At 40.5% G+C, this 19614-nt stretch overlaps 1 protein-coding gene across 2 annotated transcripts in view; it reads left to right on the forward strand.

Annotated features, from left to right (window-relative positions):
- The window catches only part of SLC30A4 (solute carrier family 30 member 4), a 35293-nt gene extending 16046 nt beyond the window's left edge, over positions 1-19247 (forward strand). For both annotated transcript variants that reach the window (XM_059714648.1, XM_014606139.3), the window contains 5 exons: positions 6254-6407; positions 6698-6905; positions 7206-7311; positions 15130-15264; positions 16863-19247. In XM_059714648.1, coding sequence (XP_059570631.1) covers positions 6254-6407; positions 6698-6905; positions 7206-7311; positions 15130-15264; positions 16863-17017 — 758 coding nt within the window. In that variant the 3' untranslated portion in view covers positions 17018-19247. The remainder of the gene's footprint in view (positions 1-6253; positions 6408-6697; positions 6906-7205; positions 7312-15129; positions 15265-16862) is intronic.
- Positions 19248-19614: the final 367 nt, after the last annotated feature.

Raw genomic sequence — 19614 nt, forward strand, 5'->3', positions numbered from 1 at the left:
TTTGTCCTAGCTGTGAAAGAAATCATCACAGCATGTGTGGGACAAGAAACAGCATCTATAATTCATAACAGTTGTAATTTCAACTCTGATCACCGAGAAATTGACACAAAGGTAGATATTTTGGAAATATAACCAACAAGGAGATTGCATCAGCAGCCCTGGATTACTTTAATTATTGAAATAAATAATAATGACACAAATTGCCTATTTAGTGCTGCCAATTCACATGAATTATAGCTGAATCTGATACCATTGTCTATTAATTTTTCTATTAATTTTTCCTTGCTTTCCAAGCCCCTATTTTCAGTTGCTTCAAACTTCATCCTAAACAATTGTTTTGAGAGAAAATTTTCCATGGCTGATGTCTGCCTCAACCTCTCTTTTTAGAAAATAAGTCAACCTAAACTGCCTAGCCATTTCTAAGAATAAAATTAGGGAAAAATAATGTTGTTTTGTCCATGTTAAAAATCCCTTATATTCTTCATAGATTTCATAGATGTTAGGGCTGGAAGGGACCTCGAAGATCATCAAGTCCAGCTCCCTGCTCCAGGGGCAGGAAGTCAGCTAGGGTCAAAGGATCCCAGCAAGATAAGCATCCAAGCATTTCTTGAATGAGTCTAGAGTAGGTGCCGGCATAATTTCTGGAGGGAATCTATTCCAGGTCTTGGGGGCTCAGACCGTAAAGAAATTTTGCCTAAAACGGTCTTGTAAGAATTTATGACCATTGGTCCTTGCTTTTCCTTAGGACGCTCTGGTGAACAGATGTTCTCCCAGATCCTGATGTACACCCCTTATGTACTTAAAAGCAGCCACCAGGTCCCCCCTGAGCCTGCGCTTCTTCAGACTGCAGAGCCCCATGGCTCTCAGCCTCTCTTCATAAGGCCTATTCTCTTGCTCTCTGATCATGTACATGGCTCTCCTGGACTCTTTCAAGCTTCTTGACATGCTTCTTGAAATGCGGAGCCCAGAATTGGATGCAGTACTCTAGCTGCAGCCTCACCAAAGCCGAGTACAGCGGGAGGATGACATCCTGAGATTTACTTGAGAAGCATCTATAGATGCAAGCCAGGGCTTTGTTTGCTTTAGCAGCTGCGACATCACATTGGTGGCTCATGTTCATCTTGTGATCAATCATGACCCCCAAGTCTCTTTCAGCAGTGGTGCTAGCAAGCGTAACACTGCCGAGCCTGTAAGTATGCTGTGGGTTTTTTTCCCCCGAGCTGGAGTACCTTACATTTATTGGTATTGAACATCATGTTTGTGTCCGCCCACTTACTAAGTTTATCCAAGTCAGCCTGGATCACTAGCCTGTCCTCAGGTGTGGACACTATGCCCCAAAGGTTAGTGTAATTGGCGAACTTAGCCAGTGTGCTTCTGACACCAATGTCCACATTGTTGATAAAGATATTAAAGAGAACCGGTTCAAGGACAGAGCCTTGGGGGATGCCACTGGTCATGGAGCACCATAATGATTCGCTGCCAGCGACTACTACTCTCTAGTTCCAGCGTCGGACCCAATTTCCCAGCCATTGGACTGTGGTGTAGCTGAGGCCGTAGTTGGCCAGTTTATCCATGAGGAGGTCATGGGACACCGGATCAAAGAGTTTTTTAAAGTCCAAATACATGATGTCAATCTTTTCTCCCTTGTCCAGGTGATACATCACCTGGTCATAGAAGGAGATGAAATTGGTCAGGCACGACTTACCCGCGACAAACTTATGCTGGCTATCCCTCAGCATGTTGCCCTCAGCCAGCTTATCCAGAAGGGTCTCCTTGATGGATTTTCTCAGGAATCTTACCAGGGATTGAGGTCAAGATGATTGGCCTGTAATTCCTGGGATTTTCTTTCCGCCCTTACTTGAAGATGGGTACCACGTTGGCCTTCTTCCAATCTTTAGGTACTTCACCTGAGCGCCACGAGTTTTTGAATATTTTTGCCAATGGTTGGGCTATGACACCTGCCAGCTCCTTGAGTACCCGGGGGTGTAATCTGTCAGGACCAGCTGACTTGAAGGTGTCCAGCCTCTCAAGGTGATCCTTTACTAGATAAACACTGATGCTGGGTATAAATATTCCCTCACCGTGACCATCCTGTGTCCAGCTAGGCAGGGCAGTCTTATTGGACTGATAAAAGACCGTCGCAAAGTACCCATTAAGCAGGTTGGCCTTTTCCTGGGTGTCGGTTATCAGCTGTCCCGTTTGGTTTAGCAGGAGTCCAACATTACCTTTGCTTTTTTTCCGACTCCCTACATATCTGAAAAAGGACTTTTTGTTATCCTTGATATGTGAAGCCAGATGGAGCTTGGTTGCAGTCTTGGCTTTCCTGATCTGCTCCCTGATCTACTCCTTGGTGGTAATTCCAGCCTTCCATCTTTATAAGTCTCTCTTTTGAGGTGTAGGAGATCCTTGAGTTCCCTGCTGAGCCAAGGGGGTTGCTGAGCCCTTTTGCTACCCTTCCTTCGAGATGGGATGGCCATCTCTTGTGCTATCAGGGTTGCTCCCTTGACGAGCAACTACTCCACTTGGACTCCTCTTCCAGTTGAGTCATGTTCCCTTAGGGCCTCGACGGCAAGCCTCCTGAGCTTGTCAAAGTTAGCTTTCCTGAAGTCGAGGACTTCTGTATTGCTGACTGACTTGCCAGCTTTGCGATGGATAATGAAGGTGATCAGATCATGGTCAGTATCATCCAGCTTTCCATCAATTTTTAGGTCACTGACTATGTCATCCCCTTTGGCCAGTACCAGGTCCAGCAGTGTTTTGCCTCTAGTTGGCCTATAGATTTCTTGACTCAGGTAGACCTTGTCCACGCATGTGAAGAAGCTTTGCGACCAATCAGATTTGGCCAAGTGCCCTTCCCATGAGATGCCTGGGTAGTTGAAGTCTCCCATGACAACCATGCACTGAGAGCATGCATCCTCAGGCAGTTCCCTGGCGAATTCTTGGTCCAGCCCTTGTTTCTGGTTAGGAGGTCTGTAGTAGACTCTTACCATGATGTCCCCTGTGCCACGTTCCCCACATATTTTAACCCAGAGAGACTCCAGCCGTCCTTCCTGGGTGCCAATGTCAATTTGGAGGGACGTGTAACTGTCCTTGACAGAGAGAGCTACGCCCCCACCCCTTTTATCTGCACGATCTCGCCTCTACAGGATATAGCCATCTATATCTGTGGTCCAGTCATAGATGGAGTCTCTGTTATCCCTATGAGGTCGTAGTCATTCTTGTTTAGCAGGAGGACCAGTTCCTCCTGCGTATTCCCCAAGCTCCTGGCATTGGTGTACAGGCAGTATGTGTCCCACTGGAGGCCCTTGCCTTCCCTACAGATCATTCTGGGGCTAGGGTAGGGGTGGGTTCCCTTATGTGCCTTAGCCTGCTGGATTTACAAGGGTTGCCTAGTGGGCTTGCAGTGGTGATAATCCCTCAAGCCCCCGGTAGGCTGAAGCAGGCATTTCAAATTTTGCTTGTAGCAGGCCTTTCTGTCAGGAATATACCTGCAGCTGTCTGGCCAGGTTATAAGCCTTCGAAATGTCACAGTTTGCACATATTCAGTAGAGTCTTCTTAGATGTTATCTAAAATCTTCAAATATTCTAATGTAACCAGGGAGGGAGCCAGTCGCAGTGACTCCCTGCTAGTCCAAGACGGTATCAAGGTGTCGGAATTGAATGCAGAGGTGGTAAGGAACTGGAGGGAACATGGAGAAAAGACTGAGACTAGGACTGGCAGACAGGGATAAGACACTGGGTGCATCTACACGTTCATTGTTGCGCTGTAGTTATGGCACATTTAGTACTAACTTAAATGTGCTGTAATTGGCGCTGCTGCACATTAGTGCTGCCATATGCCTTTGTTGTGATGTTAATATACAGTAGACTAATTTTACTAACTAGTAGCATGGGTTTTGCCTGCTGCGCTAATACACAGTGGAATTGGACCACTGAGACTTGGAATTTGTCAAGGTTTTCCAGTTCTTTGTAACTTTCTTTGTTTCAGTCCAGTTCTGACTGAAATGGCAAGTTTTTGAACTATCTCCTGAACTCGAATCTCAGCTGCTCAGTGAAACTGCCATTCTTGTTTTGCAGTAGAATTGAAACCAACAAGAATATCAGTTTTCAATGAGCTCCACAACTTCCAGCATTCTCAAGTCCAGGGTTTCCAAAGCTTTCAAGGTGCCCGGTCACAGGGAGGTCTTCCAGGAATTTGGGTATAATGCTTTAGAACCAGCAAAAAGTTAGTTGAACATGTGAGTCTCAAAAATACCCAACTTGTTTGGGGTCACATTGTTTCCCTTCCCCAGAATTTCCACTGGTTAAGAAGTGGTTTTCAATTTATTGTAATTGCTGCTACAGTTTTGCTGCTTGCACTGTGAAGACTGCATGGATAGTACATAGATAGCACTGTTGAGAATCAAACAACTATATTAGCAGAAACCATTAGTTTAAAATCCTGTTTAAAACTAGTTTCCTAATACAGGAACAGTTGTCCTAAGAGAACAAACCTTTCTCCTGGGCTTCTTTTTTCATTGCTTAGTTTTAACAATATGCAAATATTCAGAGAACTGCAAGTCTGGATCTTGTAAAATGCACATTATAAGATAACTCACATTTGTATGGATTATTGTACTAGTAATTAGTATACTTAACGCTAATTGTTCCTCCTCCTTTCCTAGGCAGCTGCACCTCTGTAATTTCTCAGTGTAAGGGATCTATGTAGGTGTACAAAAAACTGAAAGGAACTCCAAAGAGGAGCAGGACTCCTGTCCTGAATAGGTGTTTTTCCTCATCATCCCTTCTGGAGGGAGAAACTGCATTTGAACCTGCTGAAGCAGCCTCTACAAAGGGGCTGCAGAGCCATTTTAGCCTCATGGTGCAAGGAAACTTCCCTTTGCGCATCTTCCTCGTGCGTGACTCCTGGGTTATAAATCTACTCCAAGAGCTTATGTGCATTGAAATAACTGTCTTGAAGCCACCAGTTGCAACAAAATAGTCCCTCAAAAATGGTTAAGCACAGTTAGAGTTTAGAGAAGACAGAATGGTGTCCCTAAATACATTGCAGCCTTGGACAAATTTGGGTTTCTTTCACTAAACCTGTTATGAGCAGCTAAGCTTAGTGCATTCTTTGAGTGTACAAGGTAGGATTTTACATAGCACAGAAATTTCCAGAAGGGCCCTCGTGCTCTGGGGCCTGTGCCTTTCAGCAGGGTTCATGTGTTAGAACAGGTTTCTTTCAAAAGCTGAAAGAGCACCTTCAGAGGTCTTGCATGACATCACGAGATTTGTTTTCTAGACTGCATTGCTTTGTACCGTTTGTTCTCACAACCAGTGCCAAGGAGGCGTAAATTGCCACCACAGCAGAATGACTGTGTCCTACCCTATTTTGCACAGGTATGAATGACTGTAGAAGGTGAAAGGTGATTTGATTCTTATGTTTGCTTTTTAATCCTGTTGATTTGGAATACCTGCAAAGCGCTTACAGACAAGAGCTGTGAAGGTCCTGTCAGTAATTTAAAATTCCAAGACCAAAATGCAGTTCAGTCGATATTAATTATACTCTTCATTTTATGAGAGAGGCAACAGCAGACTCTAACAGCAACTGCAGATTCATATTTGGTAGCACTTTATCAGTAGACTGCACAATAAATAGTGCACATTCTCATACTGAGAGTTTTAATGTTCACCAGAACTTATGCATTTTGATTTTGTACTGTTGGGCACAGAGATTTTTTTCCTATGATTCTGTAGTTTATATTGTCTACTTTTAAAAAACAAGCCTAATTTACAGACAGGTCAATCAGGTTTTACAGCTGCAGTCTTCAGACATGTTGGATTGGGCCTTCACCTTGAAAGGCATAAGGCAAAGATTTGAGCTAGGTGGGAATCCCTCAAACCTATTCAGAAGTTTTGATCTGATCAGGGGAACCTATTTCCAGGAATAATTGACATGAAAGTGCACAATTTGAGCAGCACAAGCCATTCTGTTTGCTGACTGCATATTCTAATTTTGGCTTGATTTATAATATACGGTGTGCCATGAAAATACATCATAAATTAGTTTGCCTAACAGTAGCAAAGTATAACATTACACTATGTAACAGTATAAGTGAGAGGCCTTGTTTCCTGTGTATTTCATGGGCCATTATGGCTACAACATCACTCCAACATTACCATCACATTGTAAGTTATTATTATTATTTTTTTTAAATAGGAAGTAGATTTGCAGCTTGCTCTTGTAATGTTGTTGTTCCCTTTTTGTTTGCAGAAGTATTGTCAGCCATCATTAGTGTGTTGCTGGTATATATCCTGATGGCATTCCTGTTATATGAAGCTGTTCAAAGAACTATCCATATGGACTATGAAATTAATGGAGATATAATGCTTATTACAGCAGCTGTTGGCGTGGCAGTAAACTTAATGTAAGCTCTCTCCTCCGTCCATTAAAGACTGCTAAGTACATTTATAAAATGCAGTGTACACTATGTCAATTAATTCATGGCGTGCTGTACCTTTTTTTTAAATTGAGTATGTCTGAATTGCTGTGATCTTATTTGTATGCTAGTATGGTTTTTGGATCTCTTCCTTCCTACAAAGTAAGACAGAGGAATAATGGGCATCATGCATTCTATCTTTTCTCCAGTTTTTGGTCAAAAGACTTGGAAAAAATGTCTCATTTTTTTTGTTTGTTTGTTTTTCCTTTCTCTTTCAGAATGGGTTTTCTGCTGAATCAGTCAGGTCACCTTCATTCCCATTCTCACACACACAGCCATGTACCTCCATCAAGCTCTCCTAACACAGCCCTTGGGAATAGCCAGGGACCCAGCAGCCTTGCAGTGAGAGCAGCATTTGTACATGCTCTTGGGGACCTGGTACAAAGTATTGGTGTACTTATAGCAGCCTATATCATACGTTTCAAGGTAAGGGACTGCTTCTTTCTTTTCTTTTTCTTTTTTTTTTGTGAACATGCATAAGTCCAATGTTAACTCCTACCTTAAATTAAAAAAGAACTTTTTTTAGTTACAGAACTATTGTTTGTTTAGTTTTAGACATTCATCGAAAATGAATAAAATCACACCTCTACTATGCAATAGTCTGAGTTATCTGTATTGAAATAGACTTAAATTGGAAAGAAAAAGGGACTGTATGTTACTGGAGCAAGTCTTTACAAGGGGTCTGTTGTTATATTTCCTTACAAACTCTTGATGTGTCCCTTGCAGCCAGAATACAAGATTGCTGACCCTATATGTACTTACATATTTTCAGTACTTGTGATTTTTACAACAGTCCGAATCATATGCGACACAGGAGTTATTATTCTGGAAGGTAAGATCTGTGTGAATTCTACAGTGCTTTTAATCAATCATTTAAGTATCAGGTTGCAGTGAAAGGTGCTTTGGTGGTTATGACTAATTCTTTGTTACTTCTCTGTTAAAACATATTTGGAGTAATTTAAAATTTTGTTGAATAAATAAGCATAGAGGTCATGAGTTAGTCTTTGATGTGATGCAACAGTTGGCCCTGCATCACCAGCAGAATCTGGCCGTAAGGCCAGTAGAGGGGATCATTAGGGGCACAGAGCTGGTATAATGGCTTCCAAGTTTTCCCTGCTGTTGTCATAAGGCACTGCTGGGGCTTTCCTTAGCTTCATCATTGCTTCAGGCTTTGGAGATGCTGGCAAATGAGCAAGTTTAGAGTAGTGTTCAGGCTTCTTGAATGTATGCAATTGCCAGGGGACCATGCCTAGCACTCTGCTAGCCCAAATTTGAAGAGTGCAACAGTGAATTGCACACCACTTTTGCATACCCCCTACTCAAGCCATCCATCCTGCACTATATACTTGTTAGCTAAGGACCTCATCCCACATTTTACTTTAACTTCAAAAGTAAATGTATAGAAAAAGATCACCTGGATCAAATGACTGCAAACACAGGCTGTGTCTGTGTTAATTTGTAACCTATAAAATGTCCTACTATTTTTATTGCACTTTTGATGCATTTGTATTGGTGGTAACAATAGTCAGGAGCACAGATGGGCCAACGGCTTTTTAGCTAGCATCTCATCTTACCTTGTTCAGTGCAGTTCTAGGCACCAGAGCAGTAAAAATGTCAGCAGGCTATGGTGCGTTATCTTAACTGACACTCCCGTTATTGCTAATGCCAGTAAAAATGCAATGGGAAGAAACTTTGGGGGAAAAAATAGCATTATTCTGCAACCTTCTGACGTTTTATTATTGAATCCCAATTCAAGAGAGTCAAGAACTCTGAACAAGGCTTCACAAGTCTTGATTGTAAAATGGTTTTCTTCCTATTAAAACAGCATAAAGATCAAAGGTTGATTGAGAGGGCAAAGTGCAGAGCTGTGCCTCTAAGCAAAACACTTCAATTAGTTCTTAGACAGTGGTGCTGAGATTTAGCCAAAGAAAAAATAAGAGAACTAACAAGCATATCAAATTTCACATGCCTGAATGTGACCTATTTGCATAGGTCTTCTGAATGTCATGAAAATGTATGAATTAAGTATGTTATTACAAGTGATGAAAAGTAGTCTTCTTGTACCTAGGGAACTTTTCCAACTCAGCAAATATTAATTTATATTGGTTTTTTCTATCCAAGACCACTGCTAAACATCAGAGTCTGTGGGACTGATTTTTTCAAGTGCATTCAACCTAAGTTTTATTATTAAAATTGGAATGTTAAGTTGAAAACTGTATTATTACCTAATATTAGCAGCTAGAGTTGAGTCTTTAATATAGATTTAAAAGCTAGCACAGCAGTCTACTTGCAGCGCAGTGTAGGGGATTAGAGGTTAGGTCCATGCTTCCTGGGGCAAAGAATGCTGTGAAAGCAATTATCAAGTGGTTATTTTATTTCGAAGCCAGAAAACTTTGTCAGTCTTAAACAGAAAGGATAACTTAGCATTTAATAAATGAGGCCTTCTTTGATACTGAGCTTCCAATGTGTATGTGTGTGTTTCATAACTTCTTTTTCAACTAACTTTCCTATAACTGAAGTAGCCCACAGAAGTTTTAATTCCCAAGACTCTTTAACACCATTTTAAAATATCATATCACTGGTTACCCTCCAGTTTTATGGAATAGCAGTTGATTTATACTTTATATCAGTAACTAGTGATATAATGATATTTAAAAATGGTATTACAGAACCTTAAGAATCTCTAATGTACCCTGATACCGATTCAAAAATAAAATGAATTAATTTAGAACACTATACATAAAAGTAATTGTTAAATCCAGGTGCCAGTAAAAATAGCTCAGTGAAAACACTGTTCAGTTTTTTGGTAACCCCATTTTTAAATACCAAATAGAAAACACCCCCAAAATAGAGGTTCTCTACATAAGCTGTTTATACTGGTTTGAATTCAGTTACATTGATATAAAAAGGTATCCATAAAATGCGACTCCTTACTGACCAGAATTTTTATGCTTGTTGGAATCTGGAGTAATTTTACATTGTAGTAAATTATATCATAAATAATAATAGTCATGTGAGTGTATCCACATTCATGTGAGTGTATCCACATTCCACATTTGTGATCCTCTAGCAACCTTTTTCCTGCAAGCTTTTCACCCTGGAATATCACCTGCTTGTTTAAATGCCAAATTCTGCCTCTTTTGTATACTCCAGGAATTGTCATTCTTACCAAGCACACACAGCACATTGTTGCAGATAGCCCTGTGCTATGCCTGGCCCATGTGGGTAATTGGTATTGCGTGATGAACTATATATAAATGGAATTTGTTTTAATTCCTGGTGGTGGGGGCAATGTACAAGTGCTTACTTCTGCCTTGCAGGGGTGTGGGGTATAGGTTGTAGCCGTGTTGGTCTAAGGACATAAGCAGACAAGGTTCCTTCTGCCTTGTGCGTTACAATCTGCCTTGTATGCCTTGCACGCTCATAAATAACAACATAACAACCACTATTGGCACAAATGCAACAGTTTAGTTGCTTTGAAACAGCCAGCCTGCCAGCCACAGCTTCCTCTCCTTCTTTCTTTCCTGCACCTGATCTTATTATTGATCTTAATACTCTCCTGCTCTGTGTTCAAGATAACTTTCACAGTCTGCTGTTTAGGTTGCTGCCTTTCCTGTTCTGATGCTGGCTCTCTTAATACCAACAACACTGCATGCTCATTTCCTGACTGCACTACATTTTACAAAGGCAGCTTACCACAAATTTCTATTCAGGGAGTTCATAGATTCATAGATGCTAGGGTCGGCAGGGACCTCAATAGATCATCGAGTCCGACCCCCTGCATAGGCAGGAAAGAGTGCTGGGTCTAGGTGACCCCAGTTAGATGCTTATCTAACCTCCTCTTGAAGACCCCCAGGGTAGGGGAGAGCACCACCTCCCTTGGGAGCCCATTCCAGACCCTGGCCACTCTAACTGTGAAGAAGTTCTTCCTAATGTCTAGTCTAAATCTGCTCTCTGCTAGCTTGTGGCCATTATTTCTTGTAACCCCCGGGGGCGCCTTGGTGAATAAAACCTCACCAATTCCCTTCTGTGCCCCCGTGATGAACTTATAGGCAACCACAAGGTCGCCTCTCAACCTTCTCTTGCAGAGGCTGAAGAGGTCCAGGTGCCCCAGTCTCTCCTCATAGGGCTTGGCCTGCAAGCCCTTAACCATACGAGTGGCCCTTCTCTGGACCCTCTCCAGGTTATCCACATCCCTCTTGAAGTGTGGCGCCCAAAACTGCATGCAGTATTCCAACTGCGGTCTGAGCAGCGCCTGATAGAGGGGAAGTATCACCTCTTTGGATCTGTTCGTCATGCATCTGCTGATGCACGATAAAGTGCCATTAGGTTTTCTGATGGCTTCGTCACACTGCCAACTCAAGTTCATCTTGGAGTCCACTAGGACTCCAAGATCCCTTTCCACTTCCGTGCCACCAAGCAGGTCATTCCCTAGGCAGTAGGTGTGCTGGACATTTTTCCTCCCTAAGTGCAGCACTTTGCATTTCTCCTTGTTGAATTGCCTTCTGTTGTTTTCCGCCCATTTGTCCAACCTATCCAGGTCTGCTTGCAGCTGTTCCCTGCCCTCCGGCGTGTCCACTTCTCCCCACAGTTTTGTGTCATCCACAAACTTGGACAGAGTACACTTCAATCCCTCGTCCAAATTGCTGATGAAGATATTGAAGAGTATCTGTCCAAGGACCGAGCCCTGCGGGACCCCACTGCCCACACCCTTCCAGGCCGAAACCAACCCATCCACCATGACTCTCTGGGTGTGACCCTCTAGCCAATTCGCCACCCACCGGACCGTGTAGTCATCCAAGTCACAGCCTCTTAACTTGTTCACCAGTATGGGGTGGGATACCGTATCGAAGGCCTTCCTGAAGTTTAAGTATACGACATCCACCCCTACTCCTGCATCCAGGCGTTTTGTAACCTGGTCATAAAAAGAGACTAGATTAGTCAGGCATGATCTACCTGCTACGAACCCATGCTGGTTCCCTCTCCGCATAATTTGTCCTGCCGGGCTCTCGCAAATGTGAGCCTTGATAAGACTTTGCCTAGGATGGAGGTGAGACTGACTGGCCTATAGTTGCCTGGGTCCTCCTTCCTCCCCTTCTTGAAAATGGGGACCACACTGGCCCTTTTCCAGTCCTTCGGGACCTGGCCCGTGCGCCACGAGTGTTCAAATATTACCGCCAGTGGCTGTGCAATGACGTCAGCCAGTGCCTTCAGCACCCTTGGATGGAGCTCATCCGGGCCTGCCGACTTAAAGGCATCCAGTTCCTCCAAGTGACTCTGCACCATCTCAGGGTCTACGCATGGCAGTCTGGTGCCTTGCTGCTGCCTCTCTACAATCCCAGTGAGAGCCTTGTCCTGCCCCTCACATCCACCCCTACTCCTGCATCCAGGCGTTTTGTAACCTGGTCATAAAAAGAGACTAGATTAGTCAGGCGTGATCTATCTGCTACGAACCTGTGCTGGTTCCCCCTCAGCATAATTTGTCCTGCCGGGCTCTCGCAAATGCAAGCCTTGATAATAATCTTTCTCTGGTTAGCCAAGGAAGCCTCCTGGCCCCTTTCCCTCTTTTTCCTCACATCGGGATTGTCTCCCTTTGTGCCCGAAGGATCATTTCCTTAAGGCACAGCCACCCTTCCTGGGCTCCCATCTCTTCAAAACTCCTACTCTGCAGTGTGTCCTTGACTAATTGCCTGAGTTCATTGAAATCAGCTTTCCTAAAGTCTAGCACTTTCACCCTACTAGTCACCTTACCCACTCGACGTCTGTAGTTCTACTACAAAAATGTGCTGTGTTTTGACTTAAGGAGAGCAATACTTTAATTAGTGGCATACTTAGTAGCTAGCATATTTGCCATTAGTAAATCTTAGCAAAGCATTTTATCATCACAGCATTCTCTTCAGTAAGCAAGATGTATTTTTTTGAATCGCCATAAATGTTAAAAAGCCTATATTTAACTTCTATCAATACATTATTGAAAGCTTTTATCAATGCATTATTGATCTACTAAAAACACTGCAGCAATATGCAAGCTACAAATAGGCAGAACATCACACAGCACAATTTACAAGGTACTAACCTGTAAAAGAGCACCCAAGGTACCTTAAACTCCTTGAGGAGGCCAGCATTAGTGTCAGCAAATTTTTAGCATATCAGAAGAGAATATGAAATGGAATGCTACCTATGTAATGTGCTGTTCTGGACTCGGGCTTTCACATTGCAAGGCATTGCTAACCTCTGTCTGGCTCTCCAACAGGTGGCTGTGCCTTGCCAGACATCAAGAAGTACCATTCTGCCAAATAAAAGCAATTCATGTTTTGTTGGTTTCTCTTTAGTCTTTATAAATGGGGATTAATTGTGTAGTTAAAAAAAAAAAAAAAAAAAGAAAAAGTGAGAATGAAGAGTTGGCATTTTCCAAGAGGTGACTTGAGTCAAAAACAGGGGAGTCAAACTCAGCTGGATGAGTGGTATGGGGCCAGTCCACAGTCAGGATCAAGCCAATAGACCCTCTGCTCCCACCCTCATGACTGATTCAGCAGAAGCAGGATCTAAATGGGCCAGTCTGGGATCCAGGCATGAGTGAGCACTGCAGGCAGCACAGGTCTCAGGACACTGCATGTAGGGATGGTCTGATGCAGCAAAAGGAGCAGCGCCAGGGGCTGGATTGTGGCTGGCTCCGGTCCATGGACTGATACCCATTATTTTAGAAGATTGAGCCTGCACTAGGAGAACTGAGCTCCTCTGACCTCTTTAGTCCAAAAGCAGGCTTGGTGCCCTGCCAGGCCATACGGCTAGATTCCTGAATGGTCACCAGGAGAGGAGGCCAGTCATAGCAACTTTGAGCCTTTCCACAATGTTTGCAGCTTTTGCCTCCATGGGAACTTAAATCTTCGTTACCACTTAATTTAAAATTAATGAAAGTTCACAAAAACCCCACAAAGACAATGAAAGTGCCTAGATCCCAGTAGGTCCACGTGCTTAACTTGGCCATCCATTTAAAAGTAAAAGCATGCAGTGTCCAAAATTCATTAAGCGCACAAAGCATGTGCAAGAAATCCCACTGACTGATCACATATAGCCACCTTACCTGCCAGTTGTATTGGCATGCGTGATTCCACCTAATACAGAAAGGGCTGCAGGACATGCAAATCCAGTACTTCATATGAAGAAATATTGTCACCCCACCCAATTGGGATGACATGCCACATATCTAAAACGTGTCCTTTTATCAAAGTAGGTGAATAAGGCACTCTGATTGCGTGCCCCTAGCACTTACCCCTCCTAATGACATCTTGTGAATTCCACAGTGCCCTGGAAGTTCCTGAAGATCTTGGCCTTACATTAAACTCTACTGTTCTTAGTACGTATGGCTCATGTCCTTATGTAGAAATGTTAAAATTTCTTGTCAGTGAGGGCCAAAAATAAGAAAAACTTTCTCCATGAGAACCTATTAATTTTTGGCAAAACCTTTGGAGAACCAAACTGAATCATTCTATTTCAAGTCAAACTGTTTAAAACAATTATACTTTTGTTTCAAATTGTCAATTTGAAACAATGCTCTTCCATTTTGAGTATTATTTCAAAAGGGAAAGTGTTATTTCAACATATGAATAATTTTGATCAAAATTTAAAATTTTTTTGTTGACATTTCCTATTTAAAGCATTTTAGAAACTTTGTTCTCTGAAATTTTTCAATATTTTGACTTTTTTAAAAATTCAGAATGGAAACTAATTTTCAAATACCATAGTTTCTCCAAAGGATAAAAACTTTTTCCCCTGAGCAGCTCCAGTAATATATGTATGGTATTTATTAATAATTAATTGCCCTTTTTATTAATAAATACCATACATATTTTTTTACAATGTATTATGAAGGATGAATATATAATAGAATGTAAGAAAGACAAAGGTCATTTGATACTTTTATTTTACTTCATGATATGATACCATTAAAAAGCATTAACTTTCAAAATGATCCCAAGGAAATGCTTTCTATCAACATAGATTTAGCCTGTGGAACTTGCTGTCATCTTAATATCTTGTGGCCAAGATTAGGATTCAGAAATGGATTAGACACTTATCTGAATATCATCTTAAATTACACTATCCAATGTTACATTATCCAACATCATTTATCAGTGTTGTTAATCCTCATGCTTCAGGAGATAAACCAACCACTAATTTGTCAGTGTTGGGAAGAAACTTCCTCAGTTAGCATTTTAGTACACAGCTGTCCACTGTGAAGGGTTTTACATATTCCCTTAAAGTATCTGGTTTAAACCTCTCTGTAGTTCTTAAGAATTACAGTGAGAATTTCATTCCCCTCAATCTACCCATAGTAAGGTTCTTGTACATTTCCCTGAAGTATCTGGTGATGGCAGGACATGGAGTTAGGAAGCTGGAAAGGATACCCCTGGATCTGAGCTAATAAGGCAATTCCTACATTGTTCCTGTGCTAACACTGGACTTGTGCAATGTGGTAATTCTTGTCTTCTTTTTTACTGATAATGTAGATATTGTTAGTCACTTTGAATGTTACAGGAACCAATCATTTGTCTTTTTAGGTCTTTGACCATATTTTACTTTGAAGGTTGGGGTGTGAATTATTTATTTGAAAACACAGTAAATTTAACCATATATTCTGATACTGTAGGAGTTCCAAAGCATTTGAATATGGATCGCATTAAAGAGGACCTAATGAAAATTGAAGATGTATATTCAATAGAAGACCTAAATGTTTGGTCTCTCACTGCAGGAAAAACTTCTGCCATAGTCCACTTGCAATTAGGTAAGTTACTGCATAGTACTCACATCATTTAGCCATAAATTAAGTCTTAATGCAGAAGGAACTTTAACTTTTAGTCTGTGTTAATAATTAAAAAGAGCTGATTCGTCTGTTTTGAGAACAAGTCGTTTGACATTTGTATAGAAAATTATTCACTTTTAAAATATGTAAAACACGTCTTGGATATGCTATAGAGAGAACTGTGAAAGAAAATTCTCACTGCTGTGAAGGGCAGTTTCTTATACCGCTAGGTACAGTAAAACAACATAAAGCTCTTTGCATAAAATAGGGATTTCATGCTCCCCTCCCAAGTTGTGTATTGTTGTATTTGGGTTGTTGGCTCCTTAATGCAACAGCAGAACCTGAGCTTGTAACATGTCTTCATATAATTGTCCCAGCAGCCACTGCACATTTCTAGAGTTTAAGCAAAGCATTAAACATTTTTTTAACATAAAAAGTTTTTTATGTTAAATTGAATTAAGCTGTTTGTAATCATAAGCAGCACATTACATCTCCATTGCAAATGGAGTTAGACAGTATGTTAGTTCATATGCCTGGTTTTACCCCTAGAAAAACTGAGCAGCTCAGATTCGCATACTTCAGCTTTATCATCTGAACGTGGTCTAGAAAACAGCTGCCCCATTTAATTTGTAAGTGGTGGGTATCAGTTTTTATATTTTTTTTATTTTTTTTTATAATTTTTTCTAGAAGCTTTGTAAAAAGCAAGTGTTCAGTTTGTCTTCACTCAGTGAAAGCTTCAGTACAGGTTTTGGGATTCAGGTAGAAATGGGAATAAGAGAATTTCTTTGAGAACATTGAGTGAGGGCAAGATAAAGATATGTGAACACAGGCAACTGTCACATACAGGTAAAAGAAACACCACCTATCCTCTGGAAAGTGCATAATATCTTTGATTCAAAATGCATTTCAATGTCTTAGACATCCAACACAATACCTGAGTGTTTACATTTAGCAGTTATGTGAGATATGATATCATAGAAAATTATAAAACGACAGAGAAGTAGGGCTGGAAAGGACCTCCACAGGTCATCTAGTCCATCCCCCTGCCTGAGACAGGATCATCCCTATCCAAACCATTTTATACAATCCATTATCTAAACTCTTCATAAGATTACCATCAGTCCTGACACAATACAAGGCATATCACCCCAACCTGCCCAGCTAAAGCAGGGTAACCATATATAATGAAGCAGCCAAGCATTTTACCTTTTCTGTCTGTGAATTGTAAAAGTGAACCATATGCACAATTCTGTGTGAATTGTACAGAAAAAAATAATCTTTTTGGCCTACCAAACCCTTAATTTTTTTTAAAGTTGAAGATCTGTTTACAAGAACAAGAGGATAAAATAATATAGTAAGATGCTAAATGAACAGATACCATATTAAGTTATGGTTGGACCTGATGATGGCTGGACCCAATGATCTCGTGAAGTCCCTTCCAGCCCTAATGTCTATCAAATCTATGAAGTTAAACAAAGATGAGTAGGCAGTTCCACCAGGTAGAATGTGTATTGAAATAGTTGGGCTGCAAGGAGTTTCTTGACAGATAAACTATGTTAATATTTTTCTTCATTTTTCAGTTCCTGGTAGTTCATCCAAATGGGAGGAAGTTCAGTCCAAGGCCAGACACTTGCTGCTGAACACGTTTGGAATGTATAAGTGCTCTGTCCAGCTTCAGAGTTACAAACAGGAAGTAAACAAAACCTGTGCAAATTGTCAGAGTTCCAGTGCCTAATTTCATATGTTTTGGGAACTGCTGCCTTATTCTTCATCTTGTAGTCAAAGACTAAAGAGCAATAAATGTAAACAGATTGAACAAAATCCCTAAAATTCCTAATGGATGAAGTTGTATTAATAGTTGATGCAACAGGAAGAATTGGTTCTGCAAAGTGTGCAGGAGTTATCCTACAGAACACATATTTGTTTGTGTGCTCTCTTTTGTACTGGTTTATTGTTCAGCTCATGATTTTCAGACAAAGATGTTTCCAGAATATTGTTTACAGATTGAGATATGGCTCTGCAGATACCTCATAGATTATACTTCAATACTGTCCTTTGTTAATTGTGTGCCACTAAAGTACCTGTACTCCAAATGGAGCACTGAGAATTCAGTATTTGAATGAAAAACTTTAAAATTGATCATGTCTGGGATCCATAACACTGAATGATCCCAGATCTGGTTATACAGTATTTTTGCAATAGTCAGTTTTTACAGTATCTTAGATGATGATGCACACAGTGCTAGTTGAACTCTTTTATACATTGTCTCTTCAGACGCGTGGAAAAATACAGACAATTTACTGTACCCAGAACAGAAACTTAGCTTTAATACACGCATTCGGAGACCCAAATGATGTGGTCTGTTGTCCAGGCCTTCCATTGTCTATCTAGAGACTTCAGGACTGGATCCAATGTATTTTAATTGATTGGTTATCTTTAATAATGTATTTTAGAATAGCATTTATACATTAGAAACCCTTATTTATTTTACAATGTTTTGACTTTTAAGGTGACCTTACTATTAATAATCTTGAATGTCTGAAAACCAACATTTGAATCAAGTGTAAAGGCCAGTTAATTAGCATGCCTTCTAATTATAAATAATAAATGTGCTGTAATTGAACGTTTTTCATGATTGTTTTGCATTGTTAAATTATAGCAAACTTCTTAAATAATAAAGATACCGTCATATATAAACAAAATACATAGATATTCTAACAGACAAGTAGGAAGCGGAGATTTCGCATGTGTTCCATTCCCCAGTCTTAGACCTACAATCGTTTTGTTTTGTTTTTTCCCCATTTCATCTTTACATTTGTTCTGTGCATAACTATTTGATAAATGACAATGATTCACTGTATCACACTGCTTGCTTTATGAAAAATATGTGAATTCACGAACTTATTTTCTTTTTCTTCTACCAATCTTCAGACAAAATCTTCCTTTCTGATCCAATAGGTGGTGATAACCATACTACAGGGGTAAAATTCAGATGGGCCTTTCTTTGCATTTGAATATAGAAGAGGATATCAAGCAGGAGATTTTTTTTTCTGAGCTTGGCTCTTCTGTGAAGCTTGGTCCTATGGGCTCACTGAGCCTTCTGCACATTGACTGTATAGGGGTAAACTTGCATGCAATCCTGCTGATTTGTCTGCATCTTCCCCAACTCTGATTACACCTGTCTGAGGGTAATTGGATATGAGACCAAGGGCAGCATGAATATGGTCTGCAAAGCTGAAAAGGAAGCTGGCATTTGGCCTCAGATCTCTTGCACGTTTTGCACTTTGATCTCTATACAGTACTTCTACTGACATCAATAATAAGTCTGTGAGTGGATCAGAAAGGATAATTTTTGCCCTACAATGACTGGTTTGATATTTGTTTGTAAATACCAAGACAACCATCTGTTTGAAACTTATTCATATTTTCATCAGGCTGTTCTGTAGCTGAGATTAGGACTAACAAACATGACTTGGTTTCTTTCTCTTTTTGAGGTAGCAAATTACATGACAAACTTTCAGAGGTGCAAAGTAACATCACAGTATTAGTTTGGACAAAATGCACATAATGCTGGATTATGTTTGTATTTCTTTCTAACAGAAGCAGGAATACTACAGTACTCCAGCACATTCAGCTCCGAGATGAAGTAGCAGTGTTTTGGGGAAGCTAATGCTTCAGTACATACAGAATATCACTAACTAAGCCATATCACGGTTTATAAAAATTGTGCATCCCTTCTATACAAACTTCCTGAAAAAAACCAACGGTATTTTGCACTTACTGGATATTCAAATAGAATTTAATTAAATTGAGGTTTACAGTCAATGTAGTTAAAAGTATGGTAAACATGTATTTGGAGTTTTTATTGTAATGATTTACTATACATTTGTTTAATTGAAAAAAGTGTTACTTTATTGTGGGATTTATTAAATCAATTATTAAACTTCACAATGTCTTATAAAATATTTATTTGTATTGCTGTCTCTAGCCCATTTCTTCTGATTCCTACCGCAGTAATTTCAAAGGGTTTCTTCTAAGAACTTTCAGGTACCCATTGTACCAGGTGCCAACATATGGCTACCTGGAGGCACTAACTGTACTATATTTGGATTGAATCACTGGCTCCCTTTTTTTCTCTCTCAGTATCCCCATGGGTTATTTGCCGCTCCACAGTAGTAATTATACTTTTTAAAATATGAGCAAACAAGAAAATTGTGGCCAAAGAAACCATCATTAGAACAGGTGCCAAGACCATTCTTATAAGGTGTCATTTAGTTCTGACCCACTTGTTAACAGAACACTAGACAAACTGGAAGGAGTTCAGAAAACAAG

This window comes from Alligator mississippiensis, chromosome 11 (assembly GCF_030867095.1).
Source record: "Alligator mississippiensis isolate rAllMis1 chromosome 11, rAllMis1, whole genome shotgun sequence".
In the NCBI taxonomy this organism is placed as follows: domain Eukaryota; kingdom Metazoa; phylum Chordata; order Crocodylia; family Alligatoridae; genus Alligator; species Alligator mississippiensis.